At 62.3% G+C, this 22,988-nt stretch overlaps 1 protein-coding gene and 1 long non-coding RNA gene across 2 annotated transcripts in view; one reads left to right on the forward strand and one right to left on the reverse strand.

Moving 5' to 3' along the window:
* Positions 1-14,703, reverse strand: part of LOC103544449 (mucin-6) — a 29,114-nt gene extending 14,411 nt beyond the window's left edge. The window contains exons 1-30 of the mRNA XM_070564653.1: positions 14,578-14,703; positions 10,723-10,776; positions 10,261-10,501; positions 10,063-10,189; positions 9,581-9,671; positions 9,394-9,503; positions 9,002-9,209; positions 8,716-8,838; positions 8,064-8,184; positions 7,749-7,887; positions 7,556-7,660; positions 7,328-7,400; positions 7,104-7,241; positions 6,683-6,844; positions 6,498-6,592; positions 6,157-6,289; positions 5,785-6,034; positions 5,641-5,693; positions 5,437-5,546; positions 4,883-5,034; positions 4,595-4,736; positions 4,401-4,511; positions 3,824-4,012; positions 3,502-3,741; positions 3,070-3,226; positions 2,733-2,873; positions 2,352-2,414; positions 1,712-1,747; positions 1,004-1,228; positions 145-372 (exon numbers count right to left, since the gene is read on the reverse strand). Coding sequence (XP_070420754.1) covers positions 145-372; positions 1,004-1,228; positions 1,712-1,747; positions 2,352-2,414; positions 2,733-2,873; positions 3,070-3,226; positions 3,502-3,741; positions 3,824-4,012; positions 4,401-4,511; positions 4,595-4,736; positions 4,883-5,034; positions 5,437-5,546; positions 5,641-5,693; positions 5,785-6,034; positions 6,157-6,289; positions 6,498-6,592; positions 6,683-6,844; positions 7,104-7,241; positions 7,328-7,400; positions 7,556-7,660; positions 7,749-7,887; positions 8,064-8,184; positions 8,716-8,838; positions 9,002-9,209; positions 9,394-9,503; positions 9,581-9,671; positions 10,063-10,189; positions 10,261-10,501; positions 10,723-10,776; positions 14,578-14,635 — 4,075 coding nt within the window. The 5' untranslated portion in view covers positions 14,636-14,703. The remainder of the gene's footprint in view (positions 1-144; positions 373-1,003; positions 1,229-1,711; positions 1,748-2,351; positions 2,415-2,732; positions 2,874-3,069; positions 3,227-3,501; positions 3,742-3,823; positions 4,013-4,400; positions 4,512-4,594; positions 4,737-4,882; positions 5,035-5,436; positions 5,547-5,640; positions 5,694-5,784; positions 6,035-6,156; positions 6,290-6,497; positions 6,593-6,682; positions 6,845-7,103; positions 7,242-7,327; positions 7,401-7,555; positions 7,661-7,748; positions 7,888-8,063; positions 8,185-8,715; positions 8,839-9,001; positions 9,210-9,393; positions 9,504-9,580; positions 9,672-10,062; positions 10,190-10,260; positions 10,502-10,722; positions 10,777-14,577) is intronic.
* Positions 14,704-17,673: 2,970 nt separating this feature from the next.
* On the forward strand, positions 17,674-21,613 carry LOC139074417 (uncharacterized). Its single transcript, XR_011524014.1, has 3 exons — positions 17,674-18,387; positions 18,554-18,636; positions 19,254-21,613. It is a non-coding gene; the product is annotated as an uncharacterized lncRNA (long non-coding RNA).
* The last annotated feature ends 1,375 nt before the right edge of the window (positions 21,614-22,988 follow it).

Genomic DNA, 22,988 nt, shown 5'->3' on the forward strand with positions numbered 1-22,988 from the left:
GGCTGCCCCCACCCTCGGACCTCCCTGTTCCTGGGGGTGCTCTCAGGCTGCTCTCCTCCATGCAGCCCTGGACAGCTTGGGCTGGGCATCAGGGCATGTATGCTGTGGCCCTCTGCGGGGACACATGAGTGGGGGCTGGCTTACTTGTTGGGGGTCCCTTGGAGGTCCCTGGTGTTGCTGGGCTTGCTGGTGCTGCTGTGGTGCGCACTGTGTACTGAGCTGTGGATTGCGTGGTCGTGCTGAGTGGTGATGCTGTGTGCTGTGTTGTCGCATGGGTCACAGTGGGTCCTGTGGACGTTGACCTGGGAGTGGCTGTGGGTGCTGTCGCTGATGTGGCCCGCGTGGTGACAGCAGAGGTAGTTCGAGGTGACACTGCAGGGAACAGCCCCCAGAACATTCTGTCCATCCTCATCTGCACTTTCCCCTCTGGGTCCCCCCGTCTTCCTTACCCCAGGAGCCACACCAACAGGGTACTCTTAGCTCCTTTGTGAGAAATGTGTCTTCCCCTGGCTGACACTCATGTCTTCCTCTGGCCGGCCCTGGCTTGGGGTCCTTGGTAACCTTGTGTTCTTGTGGGCCACTGGCTGTCCCTCCACCTGCCTTTGCTAGTGGCACCCATATCGTGTCCCCTCGTGGTCCCGGGGCAGCCAGAAGGGGTTGCTGCTGGGTGGGGTGGGGTGGGTGTGGTGATGGGCTAGGGGGAAGGCTGCACAGAGGTCTGCCCTGTGCTCCTGGTGGCCTTCTGCCCAGCAGGTCCCTCATGCTTCCTAGCAACAGTATCAGCCAGGAACGGCCACGTCCTGTGGCCCACTTATTCTTTAAAAAAGCCTTTCAAAGAAACCCAGCTCCACTCCCAAGTGCAGGGAATTCTGTGCCTGAGAATCTGCTCAGTGGAAAGATTTCAGCGAAGTATGGGGATGGCCCTGCCCTCTGTCTCTACCAGAGCCCGTCTGTGACCCTGCACATGCCTCTGTCACCACAGTGGGGCCCTCGGGGCCCTTACCACCTGAGGAGACTGTTGGTTCTGTCTGGGTGGTTGGGGCTGTTGCTGCCTGTGTGGAGGTGGGGGCTGTGGCTGTGGCCGGAAGGCGAGAGGTCTGGGTGGGGGCCACAGGTGTGGCTGGGGAGCTTGGTGAGGGTCCGGTGGAGCTGAGGAGCCCAGTGATCCTGGGGGTCTCCGTGGTGCTGGGGGTGGCCGTGGTGGTCCTGGTTCCTGTGGAGGGTGAACCTGAGGGGCAGATGTGCTCTTATTGTGGGGGTACACCCTTTAGGAGGAACCCCTGTCTATTGCTTGCTGGGCCTCCAAGCCATGTAGCTCTAGGCAGGCTGGGTGGGAGGCACAGGGGCCAGCCTGTGGCCCTCCGAGGGCAGGGTGGGAGTTTCCTGTTGGGGAACTTGCTTGTTGGCCCTGCTGTGCTCAGTGGCCATCCAGTGGGGGCTGTGGAGGGGCCGGCTGTTTGTCGGCCGGGAGCTAAGCTTTACCCATCCCTCGCCTCTGACTTGCTGCTCAGCACCTGCTGCTCCCACTGTCACAGCAGCCCAGGGATGCCGCCCCACACAAACTGGCCGGGGCTGCAGGGACAGCAGCAGCTGCTGCTGCCTGGCGCTGGACAGGCACAGGCTAGCTGGCCAGGGGCTGACTTGCAGAGCCAGGGAAGAGCCCTGGGGAGAAAGCCTTCTTCACCTCAGCACCTAGTGTGTGTGCAATCACCTGTAGTGGGCGGTGGAGACGTCGTGGTCGGCGGCACTGCAAGAGGAGGAGTGGTCAGGAGCACTGCCCTGCTACGGCCCTTCGGAAGCCTTCAGGTGTGTCCCCAGGGTCTGAGTCGGAGTTGCTCCAGAGGCAGAGGACCAAGTGGGAGGGAGCCACCGCAGAGGTGCCTGGGCGCTGGCTCTCCGTCCTCCTCCCCTCCCAGTACCACCCCCTCCCCTGGTCAGTGGGCCTGGCAGGGAGTGGAGGGGCCAGTCAGGGCGCTGCACCCCCAGGGTAGCTGCAGACATGTCCAGTGCCCACTTAGGGAAGCTCTCCAGGCCACCTGTGCTGAATTCCCAGGAGATTTCTGCTCTGCACTCACACACCGGGCAGGCTGGCGGGGCCTGGGCCTGTCCTGGGACTGGGGGCTGGGGAGTTGCTGTCTGGAGAGGGGAGGTGAGGCGGAGAGAGGCCCTGTCATTTCTCTCTCTGTGCCGTCTATATGAGCTTGGGGCTGCCTGGGTCTCTGGGAGTCTCAGCACCCCAGGGCACAGCTCTGGGGATGGGGGTGCTGGGGACCCGGCCAGAGGTGTGTGCAGGGAGCTCTGCACCAGGGCTGGGCAGACATGGGAGGCCCTTGGGCAGTGCCCGAGCTTACTGCATGGCAGGCACGTCCCCTCGTCGTGGTCGAAGTACTCGTCCTGGGAGCAGTTGTAGCAGCCTGGGGGTGTGGAGACAGGCCAAGCTCAGTGCCCGCCTCTGGAGGCCCCCCTTCCCCAGGCCTTTGTCCCTCCCTCTGTCCATGCCCAGTCCCGGCCTCTTGCCTGAACCCCAGACGCAGGTGCCCTGTCTTACTCCCCACCGCCAGACACCCTGTGCTGTGCACCTGGTGCCTCTCCCACATGCCTCCTGTCGGCGGTCCTATGGCTCCAGGCCTGGCCCTCCTCCACCTCCCTGTCCTTGCTCCCCAGGCTCCTGTCCTCCTGGCCTGGGGAGCCCCATCAGTCCTCTGCTCAGATCCCTCCCTCTGCGCTGGTACCTTCAATGTTGTCTGGGATGCTCTGTGGCCACCCTGGGCAGAGGCACGGCTGGTAGTGCCACGTGCAGTTGGCCTCCTGGGTGTACTGGTACTCGCCGCTGCCCACCTGCGTGTGGGTATTGTAGAAGTCGCAGTAGACGGCTGGAAGGAAGAGTGCCTGTCAGGTGGCAGCCCTGGCCCTGAGCCAGGCCCCAGCAAAGCCCTCAGTGTGTGCCGGCCAGGGAGCCTGGATGCGGGCCTCAAAGGCTCAGGGTCCCTCTGTGGTGTCTCCCTGTAGGGGCGCAACCTGCCGCATGCCGAGGAGAAGCGCTGCAGCCCGTGGGAACAGGACACTCACGGCAAAAGTCGGGGGCTCTCCAGTCCACACACACGCCCTTGTCCAGGCAGGCCTTGGCGTAGGCGGCCACAGCATCGCACAGGCACTCGCAGTCCCCTCCGGTGTCACACGCGCATGTGTCACTTACGCAGGCCTCATAGTAAGGCAGGTGGTACACCTGCAGGGCCCAGGCTTCAGTGTTGGCTGCCCGCCCTGCGCGGTCTGACCCGCAGGCAGGGGCTGCTCCGGGAGCTGGAGACCCAGACCCCACCCGCTTAACCCCAGGGCAGCTGCTGGGTCTCGGTCCTTGAGTGCCCCTCTCCTGACTGCTTGGTCAAGAGCAGGGGTTCCACGTGGGCCCCCCAGTGTGGATTGTGGCCTTCCCCCCACACTGTACCCCTGGGGCATCCCCGCTGGACATTCAGGAGGGCGTGCATTGTGGGGCCGGCTCACCTGGTTGTGGCAGGCTGCGAAGGTCTGGCTGTTGATGATGCTGCACTTGCGCTCAGCCCAGGAGCGGCGGAAGGTGTTGAGACTGCAGGGGTCCACCACGAAGGTGGCGTCCCCACACAGCGGGTTCTCCTTCCACGAGTTCACAAACTCCAGCTCACTGGATGCCACGTACTTACTGCGTGTCTCAAAGTCGTCCTTCATGTTCCCGTTGTAGTTGCCACACAAGCCGCAGAGAGCGTCCTGTGGGGGCTGGTGTCAGGCGGGGTGGACAGGCGCTGCCCCTGCTCCCTGGACTCCTGTGGGGCAGGGGTGGTGCAGGTACCTGGGAGGAGCGTGCGATCTTGATGAAGACAGTCATGTGCTTGTTCCAGATGAGGGTCAGATTATACTTGCTGCTGATGGTGACGTCCAGCATCAGGTTCAGGGAGCTGGCCTTCACCCGGAAGTGCACATGGGGGTCCTCCTCCCCACTGACCGTGTAGTTCTTGTCCTCCAGTACAATGGACAGGCCCTGTGGGGTGGGGCCATGATGGGGCTGCCTGCCACTGGGTTCTGCCTCCCCTGCCGAACTCTCTGAGGCAGGGTGGACCACATCTGTTAAGGACACATACAGGCCAATGCCTGCCGAGGGCCAGCTCTGGGCTACGGCCTGCCCTCTAGAGCCTGTCATTGGTGGAAGGTTCCAGAACATCATGGAAACTGTGCTGAGGGCTGTGGCTCAGGCTTCATGGAGAACCCCTACCCTCTGCATGGCTGTCCAGCTCTGGGAGACACTGCAGCCCGTCATGCAGACGAAGAGGCTGAGGGCAGAGGGGCAGCAAGTGCCTGGTAGTACCGAGAGACTAGGACCTGGGGCTCCAGTGGCTGAGGTGTGGGGAGGCCCTGCCCGGCCTACTCACCCCCAGGAAGATCTTGATGGCCCGGGAGCAGGTGACGCCCAACTTCCCACACACCACATTCTCCGTCAGGATCTTGAAGGTGGGCTGCGAGTCATTGGCGCCACAGCCATCCTGTGGGGAGGGGGGCGCTGAGGAGGAGCCCACCAGGCAAACTCCCGCAGCCCTGCTCCCTGCAGCCCGGGGCCCAGCCTCACCGTGGCCAGGATGTACTCGCAGTCGCCGTCGAACACGAAGCGCTGCCCGTCAAAGGTGACCATGTGGCCCTCCCCGTAGAGGGTGCAGGTGGACGAACACTGGGCACTCTGCTGGCATGTCCACTTCCCCCTCGAGCAGGTACTGGGGGAGGAGCAGGGGTGTCAGGGAGACCCAGGCTAAACACACACCCTGCAGCACCCTGGCCTTGGTGGGGTTGTTGGGGGACCCCCAGCCCACCTCAAAGGACCCCAAGGACAGCCAGGTCCCTGGGGTGAGGCCGAGCTTACCAGGTCTTACAGTCCGTGTTGAGCTCGGCACCCAGGGGGTAGGAGACCCCCGCAAACTCACACGGGCACTCCTCTGGGGGCACACACTGCCCATTGGCGTCCTCATAGAGGCCCTCGGCACAGACACAGCCGGGTTCGCACTTGGTGGGCACCTGCGGGGGAGGGTCAGTGGGCCCTGGGAGGGTGGCCCTGCCTGCTGCTGCCTCAGCCCTGGGCCCTCTTGGCAGCCCCAGCTTTCCTCCCAGAACTGCCCCCCACTCTGGGCCTTCCTTTTAGCAAAGCTGCCTTTCCCTCAGGGAAGGTTCTAGCGCCTGTGTGTGTCACGGCAGGGCTGTTGTACCCTCCCCATCCCCAAGCTGAGGGGCTGCTGCCACAGTCCTCAGGGAACCCCACAGACAAGCACACCCGGCCTCCCATGGCATGCATCGCAGGATGATGGGCACAGCACAGGGCGTGGCCCCGTCCTCCTTGGGGATTTGTGGACATCCTCTCCTGGCCCTATGAGAGGCTCTGGGGGGCGTCCACTCTGGCTCCTTGCTCCGCCCCAGTCTTACGCAGGGGATGCCAGTGGCCAGCATCTGACACGTGGGGGCACAGGCTGCCCCAAACTTGTTCTCCGAGGACTGGCTGCAGGCCTGGAATGTCTTGGGGGCCGAGCAGGATTCTGTGGAGAAAGGGGGGCCCGGGGTGAGGCCAGGTCAGAGGAGGCCACGGCCCCTCACAGTCCAGGTCCCCAGGCCTGGGCCGTGGCTACATACCCAAAAGCGTCAGCGAACGCCCTGGGCACTTCAGCCGTCCGTTGATGCAGTAGCTGCAAGAGAGAGGCTGCATGAGTGCACCAGCCCTGGGCCAGGGTCTGCAAGCCAGGGCAGGACTGGCCCACCTGGGAGCCCCTCGCTTACCAGATGATGCCGTTGACCATGGTAGACTGGTCGGCCAGGACGAACTTGTAGTTGTCCAGGAGGCAGGGGCACTGGGCCTTGCGCACACACTCGGCCTTGTGGTTCAGGTAGGTGCCCTCGGGGCAGTTGCAGCCGTCCACGGGCATGGCGCTGGGGTGACACTCGGCCGTGTGATCGGATAATGACAGGCACGTGCGGTTGCAGGCCCGGCTGTCGTAGCTGAACGTCTGGTTGCCCGTGCAGGGAATGGCTGCGAGGGACCCCAGAGTCAGGCCCTTGGGGGATGGCCGGGCAGAGCTCTGGGCCCTGGGCCCCGGGCCCCGATTGTGACCCCTGCCCCCCACCCCCCCGCCCATGCCCACTGGCACGCACTGCAGTTGTCCACGCTGCTTCTCCAGCCCCAGAGCAAGACGCCCCGCGAGGCGCACGTGTGGGCGTAGTCACCCAGGGCGGCACAGATGTGCGGGAAGGTCTCCTCGTAGTTGCAGGCCTCGTACACGCACCTCTGCAGGCAAACAGCGGCCGTGGGCACCCGCCCTCCCGTGGCCCCCACAGCCTCTCGCCACCCCCACAGCAGCCTGCCCCACCCTGCCCCCCCACCCCTGCTACCCCAACAGCCTCCTGCCACCCCTGCAGCCTCCCACTCCTCCCCAGCCTCCTGCAACCCCTGTGGCCTTCTGCAGCCTCCCTGTGAGCCTGCAGGTCCCGCCCACCTTGTAGAAGGGCTTGGGGTCCACCGTGGTGTGGCACTTCTCGAACACTGTGTCCGTCTTCACCAGCACCGAGCAGTGGGTCTCCGCACACACCTCTGGGGGGACAGCTCTGGTGTGGGTCTCCCGCTCGCCTGGCATGGGTCTCCTGCCCACCCCCACAGCCCTCCACCAGGCCAAGCACTTACTGTTGAGCTGGCTCATGGAGCAGGGGTCGGTCTCGCGCTCCAGCGCGGCCGGGCAGTTCCCAGCCCGCCAGGAGTCCACAAAGAGTGAGGCGGTGCCCTCGGCGATGCCCATGCTGGTTGTGAAGTCGTCTGTCGTGTCCCCGTTGAAGTTGCCACAGAGCCCTGAGCCGGCCAGGCCATGAGTGTGAGCTGGCCCTCGTCCCCATCCTGCCCCGCTCTCCCCAAACTCCTCTCCTCCCCTGCGCATGCCCAGGCAAGAGGCCATCGCTGGCTACACCCCTGGGAGGGCTGGCCTGGGGCAGGGAGTGCTGGATGTGCCGGATCAGTGCCAGGCTCTGTTGGGCCCCTTCTTCTCTGGCGTGGCCAAGCCGGGTGGGGACGCGCAGCGGGCCGACCCTGGGCAGGTCGGGGCAGGGCTCACCTCGGGTCTGGCCTCTGAATTGGGGCCCGACAGTGATGTACACCTGGAACACAGGCTGTAGCTGAATCAGCAGCTCCAGCCCGAAGGTGGTGGCCATCTGCAGGTGGGTGGACGTCTGCCTGAAGACTGTGATATTGCCTAGGGGGACAGGGGGCTCAGTGCAGCCTGCCTTGGGACCCTAGCCCAGCGAGGCCCCGGGTGTCGGGCAGGGGCTGAGGACATACGAGTCTTGTACGGCAGCCACTTGGTGTCTCCATTGTTGGTGATCACCTCGTCCTGAGAAATCACGATTTTGTCCTAGAGGGAGAGTGGCCTGAGTGACAGGGGGCTGGAGTTGGGGAGGCCTCCCCTCCTGCGGGCCAGGGGGGGGTGAAGCAGGAGCTGAGACATGGCGGGGATGCATCTGCTCAGGGACCCGGGGTGGGCACGATGGCTGAAGGCAGGCGGCCTACCTGGCTGGACATGTAGATGACAGCGACCAGGGAGGTCTCAGAGTGTGAGTACCCAGACTTGTCATATGTGGCCATGAGGGAGCCTCCATCAGGGAGCTCAGGGCTCTGGGGGAAAGGACAGCTCAGCAAAGAGGTCCTGGGGGGTCTCATGGTGACCCCTCATGGTGGCCCCCCCGTGGTGGGCGTGTCCCACCTGCACGAGGATGTAGGTGCAGGTGCCGTGGAAGCGGTAGTGCCTGGCGTCGAATGTGGTGACGAAGGAGCCACCTTCCAGGGAGCAGCTTCGCGGGCAGGACCGCTCTGAGCACTCCCAGTGGCCCATGGTGCACTGACTGCGGGTGGGGAGGGCATGACCCAGAGTGGCAGGCGGGGCTGCAGGAGCCAGACGGCTCCCCCAGGTACTCCAGGCTGGCAGAGCTGCCTCCAGGGCTGGGGCTGCCCCGTGACCCCCATGTTCCCTCACGCCCCCATCCTGCCCACATGTCCTCGCAAGCTGCCCGACACTCACCAAGTCTGGCAGGCGGCTATGGTGACCTCCCCGGGGGCGTAGGCCACCCCACTGAGCTTGCAGGGGCACTGGGTGACCGGCACACAGGTGTAGTTTTTGGAGGTGTCATCAAGAACCATACCTACAGGAGAGGGGCTTCCTGGGGCTGTGGTAGGAGACATCTCCCACCCTCCTGCTGTTCAGCCCCTCCCTGGCCCAGCCTGCGAGGGCCCCTGGGGCAGGCCAGGCCCTGTCCTCCTCCCCACCGCTCCCTGGCTCCAGGCTGTGACCCACACCTCCAGCCCTACCTGCCTCCTGTCCCCTCCTGTCAATGCGCCCAGACCAGGGAGTGATGCTGCTCCGGGTGAGTGGAAGGCCGTGTCCCTGGTCCAGCTCAAATCTCACCTCTTCCCAGCAGCCTCTTGGACCCTCCAGCGGACACTACCTCACTCCCCCGTGGATTTGCACACGCGGCCGAGGGGCTCGGGGCCAATTTGAGGCCGTGAGCATTTGTGTGTGCTTTGCAGGGCAGAGCTCTTCCTGGGGCAAGTCCCCAGGAGAGCATCCTAGGCGAGCTGGGTCCCGGCTCCAATGTGTTGGAGAGTGGGGCGGGGGCTGATGCCCTGTCTCTGGGCTCATCTTGAGGGGTCCCGGGGAAAGTGGGTGCCCTCACCTTCTGGGCAGAAGCAGCCAAAGGTGCAGAAGCTGGAGCAGCTGTGCTGCGGGTTGGAGCAGGTCTTGACACAGGCCTCGCCGCACTCCTGGTACACCTGGTTGGCTGGGCACTGGCCCACAGCTGCAGGCCACAGCAGCCCAGGTGAGAGAGGCAGGGGTGCCCGAAGACCCCTGCCACCCGCCCCTCCCCCGCCCATGTCTCCTTCCCTCTTGTGGACAAGAGGGGATTCGAGGCGTCGGTATCTGGGGCCCTGTCCCTCCCTGCCACCCTCCCTGGGACTCACAGCAGAGGCCAGGCCCCCGCCAGCTGTTGACAGGCTGGCCAGCCATGCTGCACTGGCGTGAGTACTCAGACAGTGTGGCACAGCTGCAGTTCTGCTGGCCTGGCTGGGCGCATGTGGCCATGTCCGCCTGGCAGCTCAACACGAATGGCTCCTTGGGCACGTTGCACTCGGAGGACACCAGGGTCAGCAACTGGCTGCAAGTCTGGGCCTGGGCAGAGGGCCACTCAGGGTCATGGGGGTCAAGGCCACATCCCACACCACGCACGTGTCTTGGAAGGTAGGGCGTTGATGGCCTTGGATACCCTGTCAGACCTTGTGGCCTGGCCCCACCATGGCTGAAGGGCTCCCATGGCCCCCGAGTGGCCCCCGAGTGCCCTGACCACCTCACGTACATGCTTTGCCTGCAGGACCTGGGGATGGGGGATGGCCTCGTAGGCACAGATCTCGTTGGGGTCATCCAGCTTCTGGAGGGCGGCGTACTTGTGGGGTTCCAGGAGTTTGCCTGGGAGTGTGGGAAGGGACAGGATCAGCACCAGGGGCCTGGCCCACAGAGGGTCTGGGCCCCGCCTCCCCACCTACCGTTCTCGCTCACAAACTCGTTGGTCTTCTCGCCGTCGAAGTTGCCACACAGCCCGCACATCCTGCCCATGTACTTCTTCTCCACCAGGACCTGCAGGCGGGTGGGCACTGTGGTGAGGCAGGCCGGGAGGGGTGCAGGGCTCCCAGGTCCCAGGACCCTCGGCCAGCTGTGGAGGCCACGTGCACCTGCTCGGGGAGCCCAGGGCGCCCCTCACGGTGCCGGCCATGAGGACATCCTGCCCCAGCAACAGCCCACTCTGCTCCTCCTGGGGGGCCTCCTTTTCTCGCTGGATCGTCCTCAATTTCAAGTGGGGAAATTGAGCCACTAACTGATCCCAGGCTGCCCAGTCTCTGACTGGGGGTCAGCACGGTGTTGCAGGAGCTTAAGGGCTGGTGGGGAACCACACCGCAAAGAGGGCAGCCCCTCTAGCCCTGCCTGCCGCCCCTCATATGTCTCCAAGCTCAGCCCCCGGCGTCCTCACCATGAGGTAGGCGCCTGGGCCCCACATGACCACCAGTTCCAGCTCCAGCTGCTTGGCTACCAGCCGCACGCTCTGGCCGAAGGGTGTGATCTGGAGCCCGTTGCTGGTGTAGGGCAGGCTGACAACCCTGTGGGGTGAGAGTGGTCAGTAGCCGACCCCTTGACCCCCCCAGCCGCCCGGCCCAGTCACACGGCCTACCCTACGTCCTTGATGGAGATGACCGCCTTCTGCACAGTGACCACAGAGGCCCCCATCTCCACAATGATCCGGGAAATGTTCCCACTGGGTCCTCGCCGTAGCTGGATGCTGAAGGTGGCCGAGGCATCCTTGCAGATGGCCGCGAAGATGTAGTTGCAGGTTCCCGCAAAGTCATACATGTGTCCATCAAAGGTGGAGAAGTGGCCGGCCCCCCATGTAGAGCACCAGCCCCTGTCTGGAGCTGTGGAGAGAACGGGCAGGGTCTCGGAGCCCTGTGTCCCCTCGGCCAGTGAGGCGGCTTTGGGTAGCCTCACCCCATGAGCTGGGCCCCTGGGGAATCCATGCTGGGAGACAAGTGTCCCCCCAAGTTCCAGGCCCTACTAGGGTGAGTGGGAAAGACTCCCCCCCCAACCATGCCCACCCAGCTCTGGGCTGGGGTCTGTGTCCCGCCCCGAGTCTTACAGGAGTGCAGGCTGCTGTCGAGGTTGGGATCCGTGGTGTTTTCAGCCCCGGGGTCTGTAGGACGTGAAGCCATAGCTCAGCCCTCACCCAGTAGGGCTCCCACTCCTCTTGGCATCATGGACTTGTCTCCCCCAGGTGAGGGCCTGGCTGAGCCTCCTCTGTAGCTGGATCCCCGCACATGGAAACCCCAGATCACAGCCACTTTGTGACCTGGCTGCTCTGGGTAGCTCCACAGGGTGAGAGGCTGCCATGGCCCTCACCTGTCTGTGGGGAGTCCTTCAGCCTCTGGAGGCCTGGGTGCTCAAAGGAGGTGGTGTTCAGACCTATGTGGACAGAGCCCTGCTCGGTGCTGGGACGACCCACCTCTGCTTAAGGGCCATCCAGGGCCTGGCCCACCCTCACAGGCCCCATTCAGGAAGGCAAAGTGCATGCATGCACACCCACTCGTGTGCACACTTGCACACACACATGCACATGCAGAAGTGTAGTGAGCAAGGCCTGATGGTGAGGCAGCGCCAGCCATGGGGTGCCAGGAGGACAAGGAGGTCCCCTAGGAGACTAGAGGCACAGGAGCCTGTGGCCACGTGCTGGGCCTTGGGGGGATGGTGGGGCAAGGAGAGTCCCTGTCACCAGCTCTCTCCTTGTCCTCTGGCCCCGTGGCACCTGCTAGTCTGTCCACCAGGCTCCCATCACTCCCTCGCTCGCTCACTCCCCAGATGCACCAGGGCCCCTGGGTCTCACAAACGGGCAGCTGTGCGATAAACTGGGTGCAGGGTCTGGGCTCATGTGGGCCTGGGGTGGCCAGGCAGCCGGGCTCCGCGTGGACCTTGTGGAGTGGTTGTTGTGGGCGAGAGAGGAAAGCCTGAGCCCAGAGGGGCTTGTTGGTCTCGCCAGCAGGAGGTGGGGGCAGAGCTGAGGAGTGGGGCATGAGGCACTCTGCAGACAGTGCAGGGCCCGGACCGGGGCATCTGTGGGTGGGGTGGCTTGAGGGTGTGTAGCTGTCCCGGCTGTCCCTTCTGTCTGGCTTGACCCCCGTGTTCCCCACTCAGCCCGCCCGGGCTCCCTCTGGGGTTCACTCCCTCTCGGGTCCGTGCCCAGTTCTGCAGATGGCTCAGAGAGGGTTCTCCCTCTACTGGGGTCCTTCAGGTGGCCGTCTCCCTGCTTTCTTCTCCCTGTCAGCCTCCCAGAGAGTCCCTGGGCTGTGGTGACCTTGGTCACAGTGACTGCAGGGGCAGGCAGCACCGACTGAGGGCAGGCCTCAGCTGTGGGCCCGCCTCCTTCTTACCCCCAAGCTCTCGCCTCCCTGCAGCCCTCCATCACCTGCCCCCTGCCCCTGTCCCTGCTCCAGTCCTTCCTGAGGCTCCTGTGTGCCCGAGATGAGGTCCCAGTGCTGGCGGACAGATGATGGCCTCTCAGCCCCCCAGGCTCCCACCCTCCAGACCCTCCAGGAGCCTCGATTCTGCCTTGGTTCCCGGGCCCGTTCATCAGCCGGATGCCGCTCATGGTCCCATTCCTGCACACTCCCTGGGCCCTCTTCACATCAGGCTCTGTGGCATTCCTGGGGTTGACTCTGTTCTCCCCATTGTGGCACTGGTCGCCATCAGCCTTGTGTCTCTGGGCTACACCAGGGAGCAGGGACACCTGCCCAACAGCTGCTGGGTCCCCAGGCAGGGAGGGCCTCACAAGAGGCCATGTGGCTTCACGTTTCTGATGGAGCTGTGACACTGGCCTTCCTCCCACCATGGTCATGGTGACGATCCTGCATGTTCACATCTTGGCCCCCTCTTGGCTCATGACCATCTCCCTCGAGTCCTGTCCACTACGCTCCCAGCGGGTCACGTCCTAGTCTACTCCCCACTGGCAGTTGCCCCTCCACCAGCTCCTCCTCATCATGTGCATGACACCAGCCTCCCTGAGCCCTGTCACATCTCCTGTTCTCTGCTCGGTCCCCACCCAGGTCCGCAGCCTTCATCGCTGAACAATGACCCTCCTGGCAGTGGGGGCTCCTCTGAAGATGCTCAGGAAGCCGGCCACGTCACTGCCGCCTCCCCAGGGCCATCTGTGCTTCCCACTGCTCTCCGAGCAGGCTCTGACCCCTGGCTGGGACCCATGGGGCCTGCAGGGTGGGCTGGTCCACCATGCACAGCCTTTCTCAGCCCCAGATGGTCACACGGGGCCAGAGTGCACGCTGTTCCCTCTGCACGCTTGGTGGCCCCACCCACCCCTGCCCCTTCTAGCTCAACACTGGCCCGGTCAGGGGTCTCCTTCCTGAACCTCCACAGCCCCAGACCCCTGAGACCCTGGTGTCTGACCTCGTGCTTTGTGGGCCTCTGGTCCAGGAGGGCAGGGCCGCCACCCCACACCAGCATACCAGACCACCCACACCAGCAGGGTTGGTGCTCAAAGAGCAGTTGCTGAGATGCGGACAGATGCCGTCCCTCCACCCTCTGCAGCGTTCACAGCCTGGAACCGCTGGGCTCCTCAAAGCTGCAGCCCCTCGCCACCCCTGCAGGCCAGCACCCATGCCCGCCAGCTCCCAGGCGCCTCCCTCGCCCTGGCTCTGGGTCCAGGTCTGGGAGTCCCCAGGGCCTGGGACCCACCCAGGAAGGTGACCTCAGCTGGGCAGGGGTCCTGGGTACTCAGAGCCACCCCTGGGGGCAAAGGCAGTATTTTGCGGGTGGGGGAGGGGCTTCATGGGAGGAACGGGGCAGGTTCAGGGGGCACCCACTGGGCTCAGAGTCTCTAGCCCATCTCCCATCCCCAGCCGGGGGGCCACAGCTGGGCACCGGGCTTGTCACCACACCTGGGCTCCCTGGCCGAGGCTGGGGATGCTCCCGGGGTGCCGAGGAGTGGGCAGTGGGCCAAGGACTAAGGAAGAAAGATGGAGCAAGTCCCGCCAGCTCAGAGACCTGGGCTCTCAGGCAGGCAGAGAAGATGCAGAAGGCCTGGGGCCTGTGGTCAGCAAGACGGGCTTCCCCTGTCTGTCTCAGGACCCTCCGGGCTGGCCCCTCCCGAGGGCTGGGGGCAGGAGAGAAAGCCACCCTCAGCCTGTGGCAATGGCAGTGCCCGGGGGTGGGTGGCAGAAGGGACCTGGGTGGTGGGGGAGGAGAAGGGACCCCTGCCCTGTGGGCCTGATGGGCGAGACTAGGGGGCTCTGGGGTGGGGTGGCCCCTTCTGTCCTCCCACTTCTTTAATCCTCATGGCACCTACATGAGGGGGAGATATTGTCCCCCACTTTTATAGACGGGAAAACTGAGGCCCAGAACCCACTTTGTTCTCAGTCAGGACCCAGTGGAGCACGAGTCTCCACCTGAGTCTTTTGGCTCCAATGCCCACGAGGCCCCCTGTGCACCTCTGGCTGCTCCTGAGGACCCCCGGAGACTTCTCAGGACCCTGAGCCCAGTGAGTGAGAGCACCCAGCTCTGACACCGAGCCCCCAGTGCTGTCCTACCCAGCACGCTCACGTTCCACCGCACCCACAGTCGTTGAAGAGACTGCGTGTCCCCAAGGGACCCCCGTCCCACTGCAGCCAGCATCCCTCCTCCCTGGCCTCTGTGCCCAGTGTGGGTGAGGGGCAGCCTGCACTTGGCCCCTGCTCCCTCTGACCTTCACTGGCTGGGCCAGGCTCTGAGACCACTGATGGAGATCCGGGCTTTGGCAGGTGTGGGACAGCCACAGAGCGAGCAGGGCCCTCCCAGGATTTGCTCCCTGCCTCCCATCCATCAACGTCCATGTGGCCAGCCCACCTCCGGCCGAGTCAGTGAGGTGAGGAGACCTGGGAGACTTTCTCACATGCACGGGCCCTCTGGGGGCATCTGACTGCCCCACACGCATGGCCCACAGGCCCCCACTCACCAGCGCTGAGCAGTGGTGCCCCAAAGGACAGCAGCAGCAGCAGCCGAGGCACGAGCATGGCGCGTGGAAGAGGGAGGTCGCCGCTGGACCCCGCCCTTCCCACCGCTGGACCCTTGGCAGGTTTGGTGCACCTGTGCAACCCGAGTGGCCAGCCCTGGACGCCTTATATAGGCGCTGCAGCCCTGCCCCTGCCACGCCTGCCTGCGCCCCGCGCTTCAGCTCCGTAATCACCACCATTGGCCGGGAGCAGCCGTGGCCAAACAGGATCTCAGGCGCTGCTTTATCAGGACTTGGATTTATTTGGAAAATTTTTCAGCAGGCAGTGGCCTCATTATCACTCGCCGCCAAGCAGGGGGCTGGCACATGCCCTCCAGGGTCCTGCAAACACCTGCTGTGTTTGTTCCAGGCTGAGATTGCCAGGGGCCAGCCTGGGGGACACTTCCGGGGGCACAGTTCCAGGCGGTCAGCATGAGCACTGTCAGCCACACCCCAGGGACCAAGAGGGGGCTTGTCCAGGGCATGTCGGGGACATGCCTGGGTACCTCTCTGCCCATGCAGGGGAGCCGAAAGTGCCAGGATAGCTCCTGGGGTGAGCTCCACCCTCAACTGGACCCCAGGACCCCCCAAAGGTGCCAGCATGCTGGTCCCCCATCCTGGGAGGGAAGACCACCCCATGGAAGGACCCTTCCAGAGGTGAAGCCAGTCCAGACCAACCTTCGGTGTGGGGTCCCAAGTGTGAGGCCGTCGCCGATGGGCAGCTGGCCTTAGGGCTCAGACAGGACACCTTCCTGGAACCCTGAGGAGCTCTTGGGGCTGACATCATCTCTGGGGGCGCAGGGGCCCTGGATGGCCAGCTCATTCCTGGAGACCCCTCCTCAGTGGTTCTCCTGGGACTTCGGGTCCTGGGACGGGGAAGGGGGCAGAGTGCTCATGCTGCCCCTAGGGACCCCAGTTACTGTTTTCTGATCCTCCACGGCTCTGAGCTGCTCATCTCAGGCACAGGAGCAGGGGTGGGGCCGCCTTGGGGGCTGCCCATCTTAGGAGGCAGTCAGGGTGAGGGTCATGATCAGGGTCAGGGTGAGGTGAGGGTCGGGGAGCGTGGGTATTTTGGATTCTCTGTGGGACCTTCTGGCAGTTGAGGAGCATGCGTGGATCTGACAGCTCTCCAGGGCAGCCCAGTCCCAAGTGGGAGCCCGTGTGGGAGCCCGTCTGGCATCCTGAGGCCCTGGCATGGGGGCTTCCCCTTTCCTGAGGGCAGTTCTGGCCCCATGGAGACTTGGGGTGCAGGAGGACCTGTGGCTGTGCCCTGAGGGCTGTCCCCCGCCGCTGCCCTGGAGACCCAGCCACACAAATACAGTAGATGCTGTGCATTTACGTTAAGTAAACTTTAGTTTTAATAGAAAATTGTTTTAACAGAAAACCTGCTCTCAGTAGGCTGCTGGCCTCTGGGTGTCCGAGCCCAGGCTGGGTGGGTGGAAGGGTCCCCATGTGCTCTGGGCACCTCTGGGCACTCCTGTCCTGGGTCATTTGTCTTTAATGCTCTCAGTGGCCCCCTTTGGAGGAGGACCCGAGGCCCAGGAGTGGCCCCGGCCCAGGTGGGCCGAGAGGCTGGAGCACACGTAAAGCTGGGTAAGGGGCTGGGTAAGATACCCTCCTGGGTGCCCCGTCACTGGAACCCCACCCCCAGGCTGGGCACACAGGCAGTGGGGTCTGTCTATCTGTCCAGGTTTCCCAGTGGGGCTGCCGTGGGGGGTCTCCCTGTGCTCTGTGAGCTCACACTCTCACGGGGGTCTCGTGAAGCTCCAAATATGGGGACAGGGCCCAGGGTCCCACAGGGTCAAGAGGGTGGGCCTTCCCTCGAGACTCAGTCCCGGCCTGGGGGCAGAGGGATGATGTGCCTGACGAGGCTGTGGGGGTGACATGTCAGCCTTGGGAAAAGCAGGGTAAGGAGAGGGGCCTGGAACCCTGATGGGAAACATACTCGTGCTGCCTGCCCTGCTCTGAGGGCCCCTGGGTTACCTCCCACCAGAGAAAGCTGTCCCAGGGCCTGGGCACAGCTCAAGGTGGGCGTGGCGGGCGGCTGGCAGTGGAACTGAGCCCCAGGCCTTGTTCTCTGACGGCCCCTCCATCCCCTTCTGCACTCACTGCCCCACATGTGGGGAGCTGTTGTGTCTCCCAGCAGTGCCTCCCCCGACGGGGGCCCATCCACCATGTGTCCCATGTGTTCCCCGTGTGTCCCAGCACCTGGAGGATGTGGCCCCCATGCCTCAGACACATCAGAGGATGGGTGAAGGATGGAGCCAGAGGGAGTGAACTGTGGTCATGGGGACACTCCTTGGTCATGGATTTGCAGGGCCCCAAGAGGGGTCCAGGACTTGTGGTAGGTAGGGGTCCCCAGTGTCACTTCCCAGTGGCTTGAAGGACTCAGGTGTGGCTGGCCAGGGGTTGGGTGTCACTTGTAGTACAGTGGGGGGGCCTGGATGGAAGAAGCCCATGTGTGTATGTGTGTGTCTGAGTGTGTGTGTATGTGTGTGGGGGTGAATGTACATGCCTGTGTGTGTGCGTGTGTGTGTGTGTGCATGTGGCACTTGGTTTGGGTTTCCTGGAAAAATTGTGCTGTGCATTCCCGGATCCGTCACCAGGGGCTGTGCCCACCGCATGTGCGCACTTAGCGGGCGGTTCTGGCCTGCATCGTTGTGGCGCCCAGGTCTGGCTCCAGCCCAGCAAGGTGGGGCTGCAGGCCCCATTTCCCTTTCTACAGAGTGGTTTGGAGGGAAATCTCTGAGAATCGTGCTTTTGTGGCTGACCTGGGAGTGCTCTAATGCGCTGAGCAAACAGCTGGAGATAAGAGTGTGTGCTGCCATTGTTCCCAGCGGTCATGGCGATAAGAGCATGTCCCCACTGGCCAGCCTTGGGAAGCGGAACTATAGGCCCGGACAAGTGGGCAATTGTCTGCCCTTATACCGCAGCTCAGACCCCAGCCCTCAGCCCCATCTGCGTCGCAAGCCCTGAGCAGCACCGGCCACCCCGGGGCCCAGGCTGGCTGTGAGGCAGGGAGCCCGAGGGGGCCCCAAGGCCTAATCATGATCTGCCCTGAGCAGGCCCCCAGCCCCGGATCCCAGGGTCCAGGCAAAGGGGCCCTGCACACCGTTTCCAGCTTCCTGGCTCAGTTAGGAGGGCGGGCCCTGTCCCTTAGGCTGTGGCTCCTTGGGCAGCCCTGACCTGACCTTCTCTTAGGGCCGAGGGCCTGGATGATGACACTGGCATTCACCAATGGCAGGCGCTTCCAGAAGGCTCCAGGATGGGCTCAGGGCCTGGCTCCCTTCACAGGCAGGAAGCCCCCAAGACCTGGGTTTGCGGGACTCTGGTTTATGGAGGCACCAGAGTCCATGCTGGTCGGCCCACCCCTCTGGGCCCCACCTGTCAGGTGTGACGTTCCTGGGGGAGGGCAGGTGGGGCTTCACCCCCAGAGGCTTGGCTCCACTAATCACGTCAGATCAAAGGACTGAGAACCGTGCATTCAGGGCACGTTGGGGAGAGATTTCGACATGGGAGCAGGAATTCGCCTTTGTGGCAGTGGTGCCCTGGCCTGGCCAGCTGCCATTGCCTGTCCCACGAGTGGTCAGGGAGGCTGTAATGACCGGCCAGCACTGGGGCGTTTCACTGCAGAGCCAGCAATGACTTCCTGGACCCTGGGCATCAAGGGTGGGGCGGAGGGGTCGGCCCAGGCTGACCCTTTGCCAGATCGGGAGCTGTGGGGCCGACAGGAGACTCTAAGCCTGGAGCGGCTGGAGCAAAGATGACTGAGGGGTGAGAAGGGGACCCAGAAGGGAAGGGGCCTCAGGCCTGGGGATGAGAGTCACCTTCCCACCTAGCCCACCCTCAGCCCAAGATCCTGTGTGTGGCTAGGTGACCAGGCCCTGGGCTGTCCTAGCAGGAGCCCCTCCTCACTCTTCTCACTCTCTTCTCCCCCCAGTGTTGTCCTTGACCACCCGGTGACCTGCAGCCTCTTCTCCCTTGAGTCACACCTCACTCAAGACCCCTACCCTGGAGCCACAGGTGAGGGGCCCCGGGGCAGGTTGGAGAGCCCTTTGTCGGGGAAGCTGCTGCCTAAGCGTACAGCTGCCACAGGCTTGGTGGAACTGTGTTCTGGAACAGGCCAGAGTGCTCACTCCCTGCTTTCTCCCGGGTCAGGGCCCACGGTCATTTTGTCCATTTTAGGTGCCTGGTCTTGTGCTGGGGCCTGATGGGAGGACCACAGGCAGCTAAGGGGCAGCCTGAGCCAATGTGGGCTGGGAAAGCAGGCCTGGGGCTGGATGCCCACCTGCCACCCAGGCAGACCCCGCAGGGGTGGGGCCGGGCCAACTTGTCCCCCTAGTCTGGAGAAGCTCGGCTGGGTGGGGGAACTGCTCCCAGGAGGGAATGCTCGGTCTGTAGCTCTGGGAAGTGCCCAGGGGTGCTCCCACCTGGCCCGTGCTCAGCACAGCCCACCCAGTGTGGCTACCCACACCTGACCCCTTGATCCCCTCGCCTCACCTCTGAGCCCCACTGTGAGTGGAGTCAGCACCTCCAGACCAGCAACCCCAAATGCTGCCTCCTCCTCATACCCCTGTCAGGGGGGACCCCGGGCTGCCCCCCATGATGTTCACTGACTCTCTGTCCACATTTCTCACAAGCCTGGCTCAATCCCCCTCAGCATCGAGTCAAGGGTCCTGAAGGCTCCATCTCCAAGATCCTGGGGGAAAGGTATCACATTTTCAGCGTCTGGGCCTGAATCCACTGTCCCGTCAGCGGAGGGCCAGCTGGGAGAGGCTGCAGTGACCACCGAGAGCGTGTCCCCAGCCCCTGATGAGACCCTCTGCCAGCCCCCTGCCTGGTGCTGATGCCAAGCTGATTGCTAGTGGACGTTGAGTGAAAAGCAAACAGATAAGGCTGGTCTGGCAGGATGCGGGGTTTGGGCCCCGGGTGGCAGCATGGGGAACACCACACGCCCGGGCCAGGGGGTTATCTGGGCTGCCTTTGCCTTTCAAGCTTGTAGGTGGCGGGTTAGGGTGCATTTGCTCTCTGCTGGTGGCTGGTGAGGGGGGCTTTGGGGAGTGTCAGGGACACAGGCCGCCCTCTATGTGACCCTGGGAGCTGGTGGCCCAGTGGTGGTGGCCACTGGGGTATGGCTGGGCCATGCACATGACTCCTCCCCCTGGAGTCTGCCAGTGGTGATGGAGCATGTCAGCTTTCAAATAAAATGGCCAGTTATTTTACCAGCAAAATGAATTTATTCAGGAATAGCAAAAGAATTGCGATTTGGGACATGCAAACTACTTGGAACCACAGGCAAGTCCGGAGAACAAAGGAGAGGAGCTGCTTTTATAGAGAAAAAGGGGAAGTAGGGAGGGGGCTGTTCTAAAGGAAAGCCACTGGGGGAGAGTAAGCGTTCAGGTGGTGACAGCTCCTCATTGGCTGAGCTGCAGCCCTTTCCCATTGGCTGGGCTTGTTACTGGGCAAGAAAAAACCTTCCTCCTGCTGGGGCAGCAAAGTAGTAGCCAACTTCCTGTCTGAGATGCTGGGTCCCTCTCTTCCTGTTGGGGTAACTGAGGACACGTGGTGGGGCGGAGAGCTCCCCCTGCAGGCCTTCCTGATCCCATGTAGTCCAGTTTCCACTGTGAATCTTCACAAGCTCCCGGGAGGGGACCATGTTGGGGACATTCTCACTGCGAGGTGTCTAGTTCAGGCTGCTGCACCAAAGCACTCAGATGCGAGAGCTTATCAACAACATGCGTGTACTTCTCACACCCTGGAGGCTGGGGTCTGAGATCAGGCTGCTGGCAGGTCTTCTCTCTGTGTCCTCCTATGGGGAGAGAGGGGCAGGAAGGGAGCTCTGGGGTCTCTCCTTATAGGGGCACTAATCCTATCATTGGGGCCCTACCCTCATGACCTTATCACCTCCCCAAAGCCTCACCTCCTAATTCCATCATCCTGGGGCGAGGGCTTCAACATATGAATTTTGGGGAGACTCAAGCATGCAGTCTATAACAGGGGGTTCCTCACTGTGGAAGAAAATCAGGTTGGGGGGCCCAGCAGGAAGCACAAGTCAAGTGAGCTCTGAGAGCAGATGCAGCTCAGAGCTTGGAGGGCCCTGAGCAGCCGTGAAGGCTTCGTGGAGGAGGTGGGCCAGAAGAAAAGCAGCCAGACCCTCAAGGCTAGGAGCCAGGCCGGGGTGAGGAGAGGCCCCATCAAGCCTGAAGTACCCACATGGCTGTGGAGACACCGGTGAGAGGGTAGGAGCCAGACCAGAGGATGTCCTAGGCCTAGAGTGAGCTGGGACGAATGGGTGAACTGAGGACCAAGAGTCGGGTTGGGGTCAGGGTCCTGCACAAAGAGGCAGGGGCAGCGACTCAGGCACTGGCTAGCAGCAGGTGAGGGTGGGCAGGGCCGGGTCTGAAGAGTTCCAGGGGACGCTGGCACGGACCGGGTGTGGCTGGAGCAGGGCCAGGCTCCCCAGACTCACAATGGCCAGTTCTGCGTGGCTGGTCAAGGAGAATGCAGAGCACGCTGTATGGGATCAGGAGGACTTCCAGGGCCACTGACGCCAGGTGCTGGCCCAGGGGAGCCTCGGGCCCCAACCTGCTGTCCAGCGGACAAGAGCGTCATGCTGGCCGCCTGTGGGAGGTGCTGTTCAGTTACCGGCAGCACCTGGGTCAGCTAGTGCCACCACGCACAGAGGCAGCTGCCAGGGGCCCCAGGACACGTGGACTGGAAAGCCAAGGCCCTACAGAAGTCCGGGTGGCAGGGCAGGTGGCCCCACAGCCTGACCCTGGTGACTCTGGGGGTCAGAGGCCCCGGCCCCACCCAGTATCAGACATTGAGGTCCCTCTGACCCCAATCTTCCCCCTAACTGGAGCACAAGCAGAGGTGACAGAGGACGGCACTGCCCATTCACCCTCGGAACCTGGCGGTGGCCTCTGCGGACCTGCTCCTGGTCACAGTAGATTCGTTTGCATTTTCTGGAATTTTATATAAATAGAAACAGTATCTGCTGCTTTTCTGTCTGGCTTCTTTCACTCAACTTTTGAATGAAAGAAATTATTTTGAGTTTCATCCATGCTGTGGTTGGAGTCAATGGTTCGTTCCCATTTTATCGCTGAGCAGTACGCCCTGGTGTGGGTGTGCCACAGTCTCTTCACCCCTTCGCCTCCTGGTGGCCACTGGGATGTTTCCAGTTTGGGGCTAAATTAAGCTGGGACATGTGCGCACCCGTCTCCAGTGAGTGCATGCTTTCGTTTATGCTGGGTAAATACTCGGGAGACGCCCGGCTGGATCATATGGTTGGTGTCTGTCTGACTTTATTTTTAAAGATTGGCCCTGAGCTAACATCTGTTGCCAATCTTCTTCTTTTTTTTTCTTCTTCTTCTCCCCAAATATACATAGTTGTATATTCTAGTTTTATACCGTTCTGGTTGTGCTGTATGGGACGCCACCTCAGCACGGCCTGATGAGCGGTGCCATGTCCGCGCCCAGGATCGGAACTGGTGAAACCCCGGGCCGCTGAAGCGGAGCGGGTGAACTTAATCACTCGGCCACGGGGCCGGCCGCTTTCTGACTTTTTAAAAACCCACCAAACCGTTCCCCAGAGTGGCTGTGCCCTTTTGCCTTCCCACCAGCCGAGGATGAGCGTTCTGGTTCCTCCTCGCCCTACTCAGCACTTGGCATGGTCGGTTTTTAAACGTTTAGGGCACTGTGCAGGTGTGTAGTTATGTCTTACACACAGGTGCTTATTTGCCGTCCATATACCTTCTTTGGTCAAGTGTCTGCTCAAGTCTTTTGCACATTTATTTGCTTACTTATTATTCAGTTTCGAGAGTTCTTTATTCTAGGTGCAAATACTTTACCAGACACAGGCTTTGCTAAGATTTTTCTCCCCGTCTGTGGCTTGCCTTTTCATTCTCTTAATAGTATCTTTCAAAGAGCAGATGTTCTTAATCTTGACAAAGTCCAATTTACCAATTTTCCTTTTATGGATTGTGCTTTCTCAGTGTTGTACCTAAGAAATCAGATTTTGTCATTATGAAATGATCTTCTTTTTTTTTTCATTGAGGTCATAATAGTTTATAACATTGTGAAATTTTAGTTGTACATTTTTATTTGTCAGTCACCATACACATACGCCCCTTCACCCCTGTGCCCACCCCCAGACCCCTTCCCCTCTGGTAACCACTACACTGTTCTCTTTGTCCATGTGTTTGTTAATCTTCCACATATGGGAGAAATCATGTGGTGTTAGTCTTTGTCTGTCTGGCTTATTTCACTTAACATAATAACCTCAAGGTCCATCCATGTGGTTGTGAATGGGACAATTTTGTGTTTTTTATGGCGGAGCAGTATTCCATTATGTATATATACCACATCTTCTTTAT

This window comes from Equus przewalskii, chromosome 11 (genome assembly GCF_037783145.1).
Source record: "Equus przewalskii isolate Varuska chromosome 11, EquPr2, whole genome shotgun sequence".
Lineage (NCBI taxonomy): Eukaryota > Metazoa > Chordata > Mammalia > Perissodactyla > Equidae > Equus > Equus przewalskii.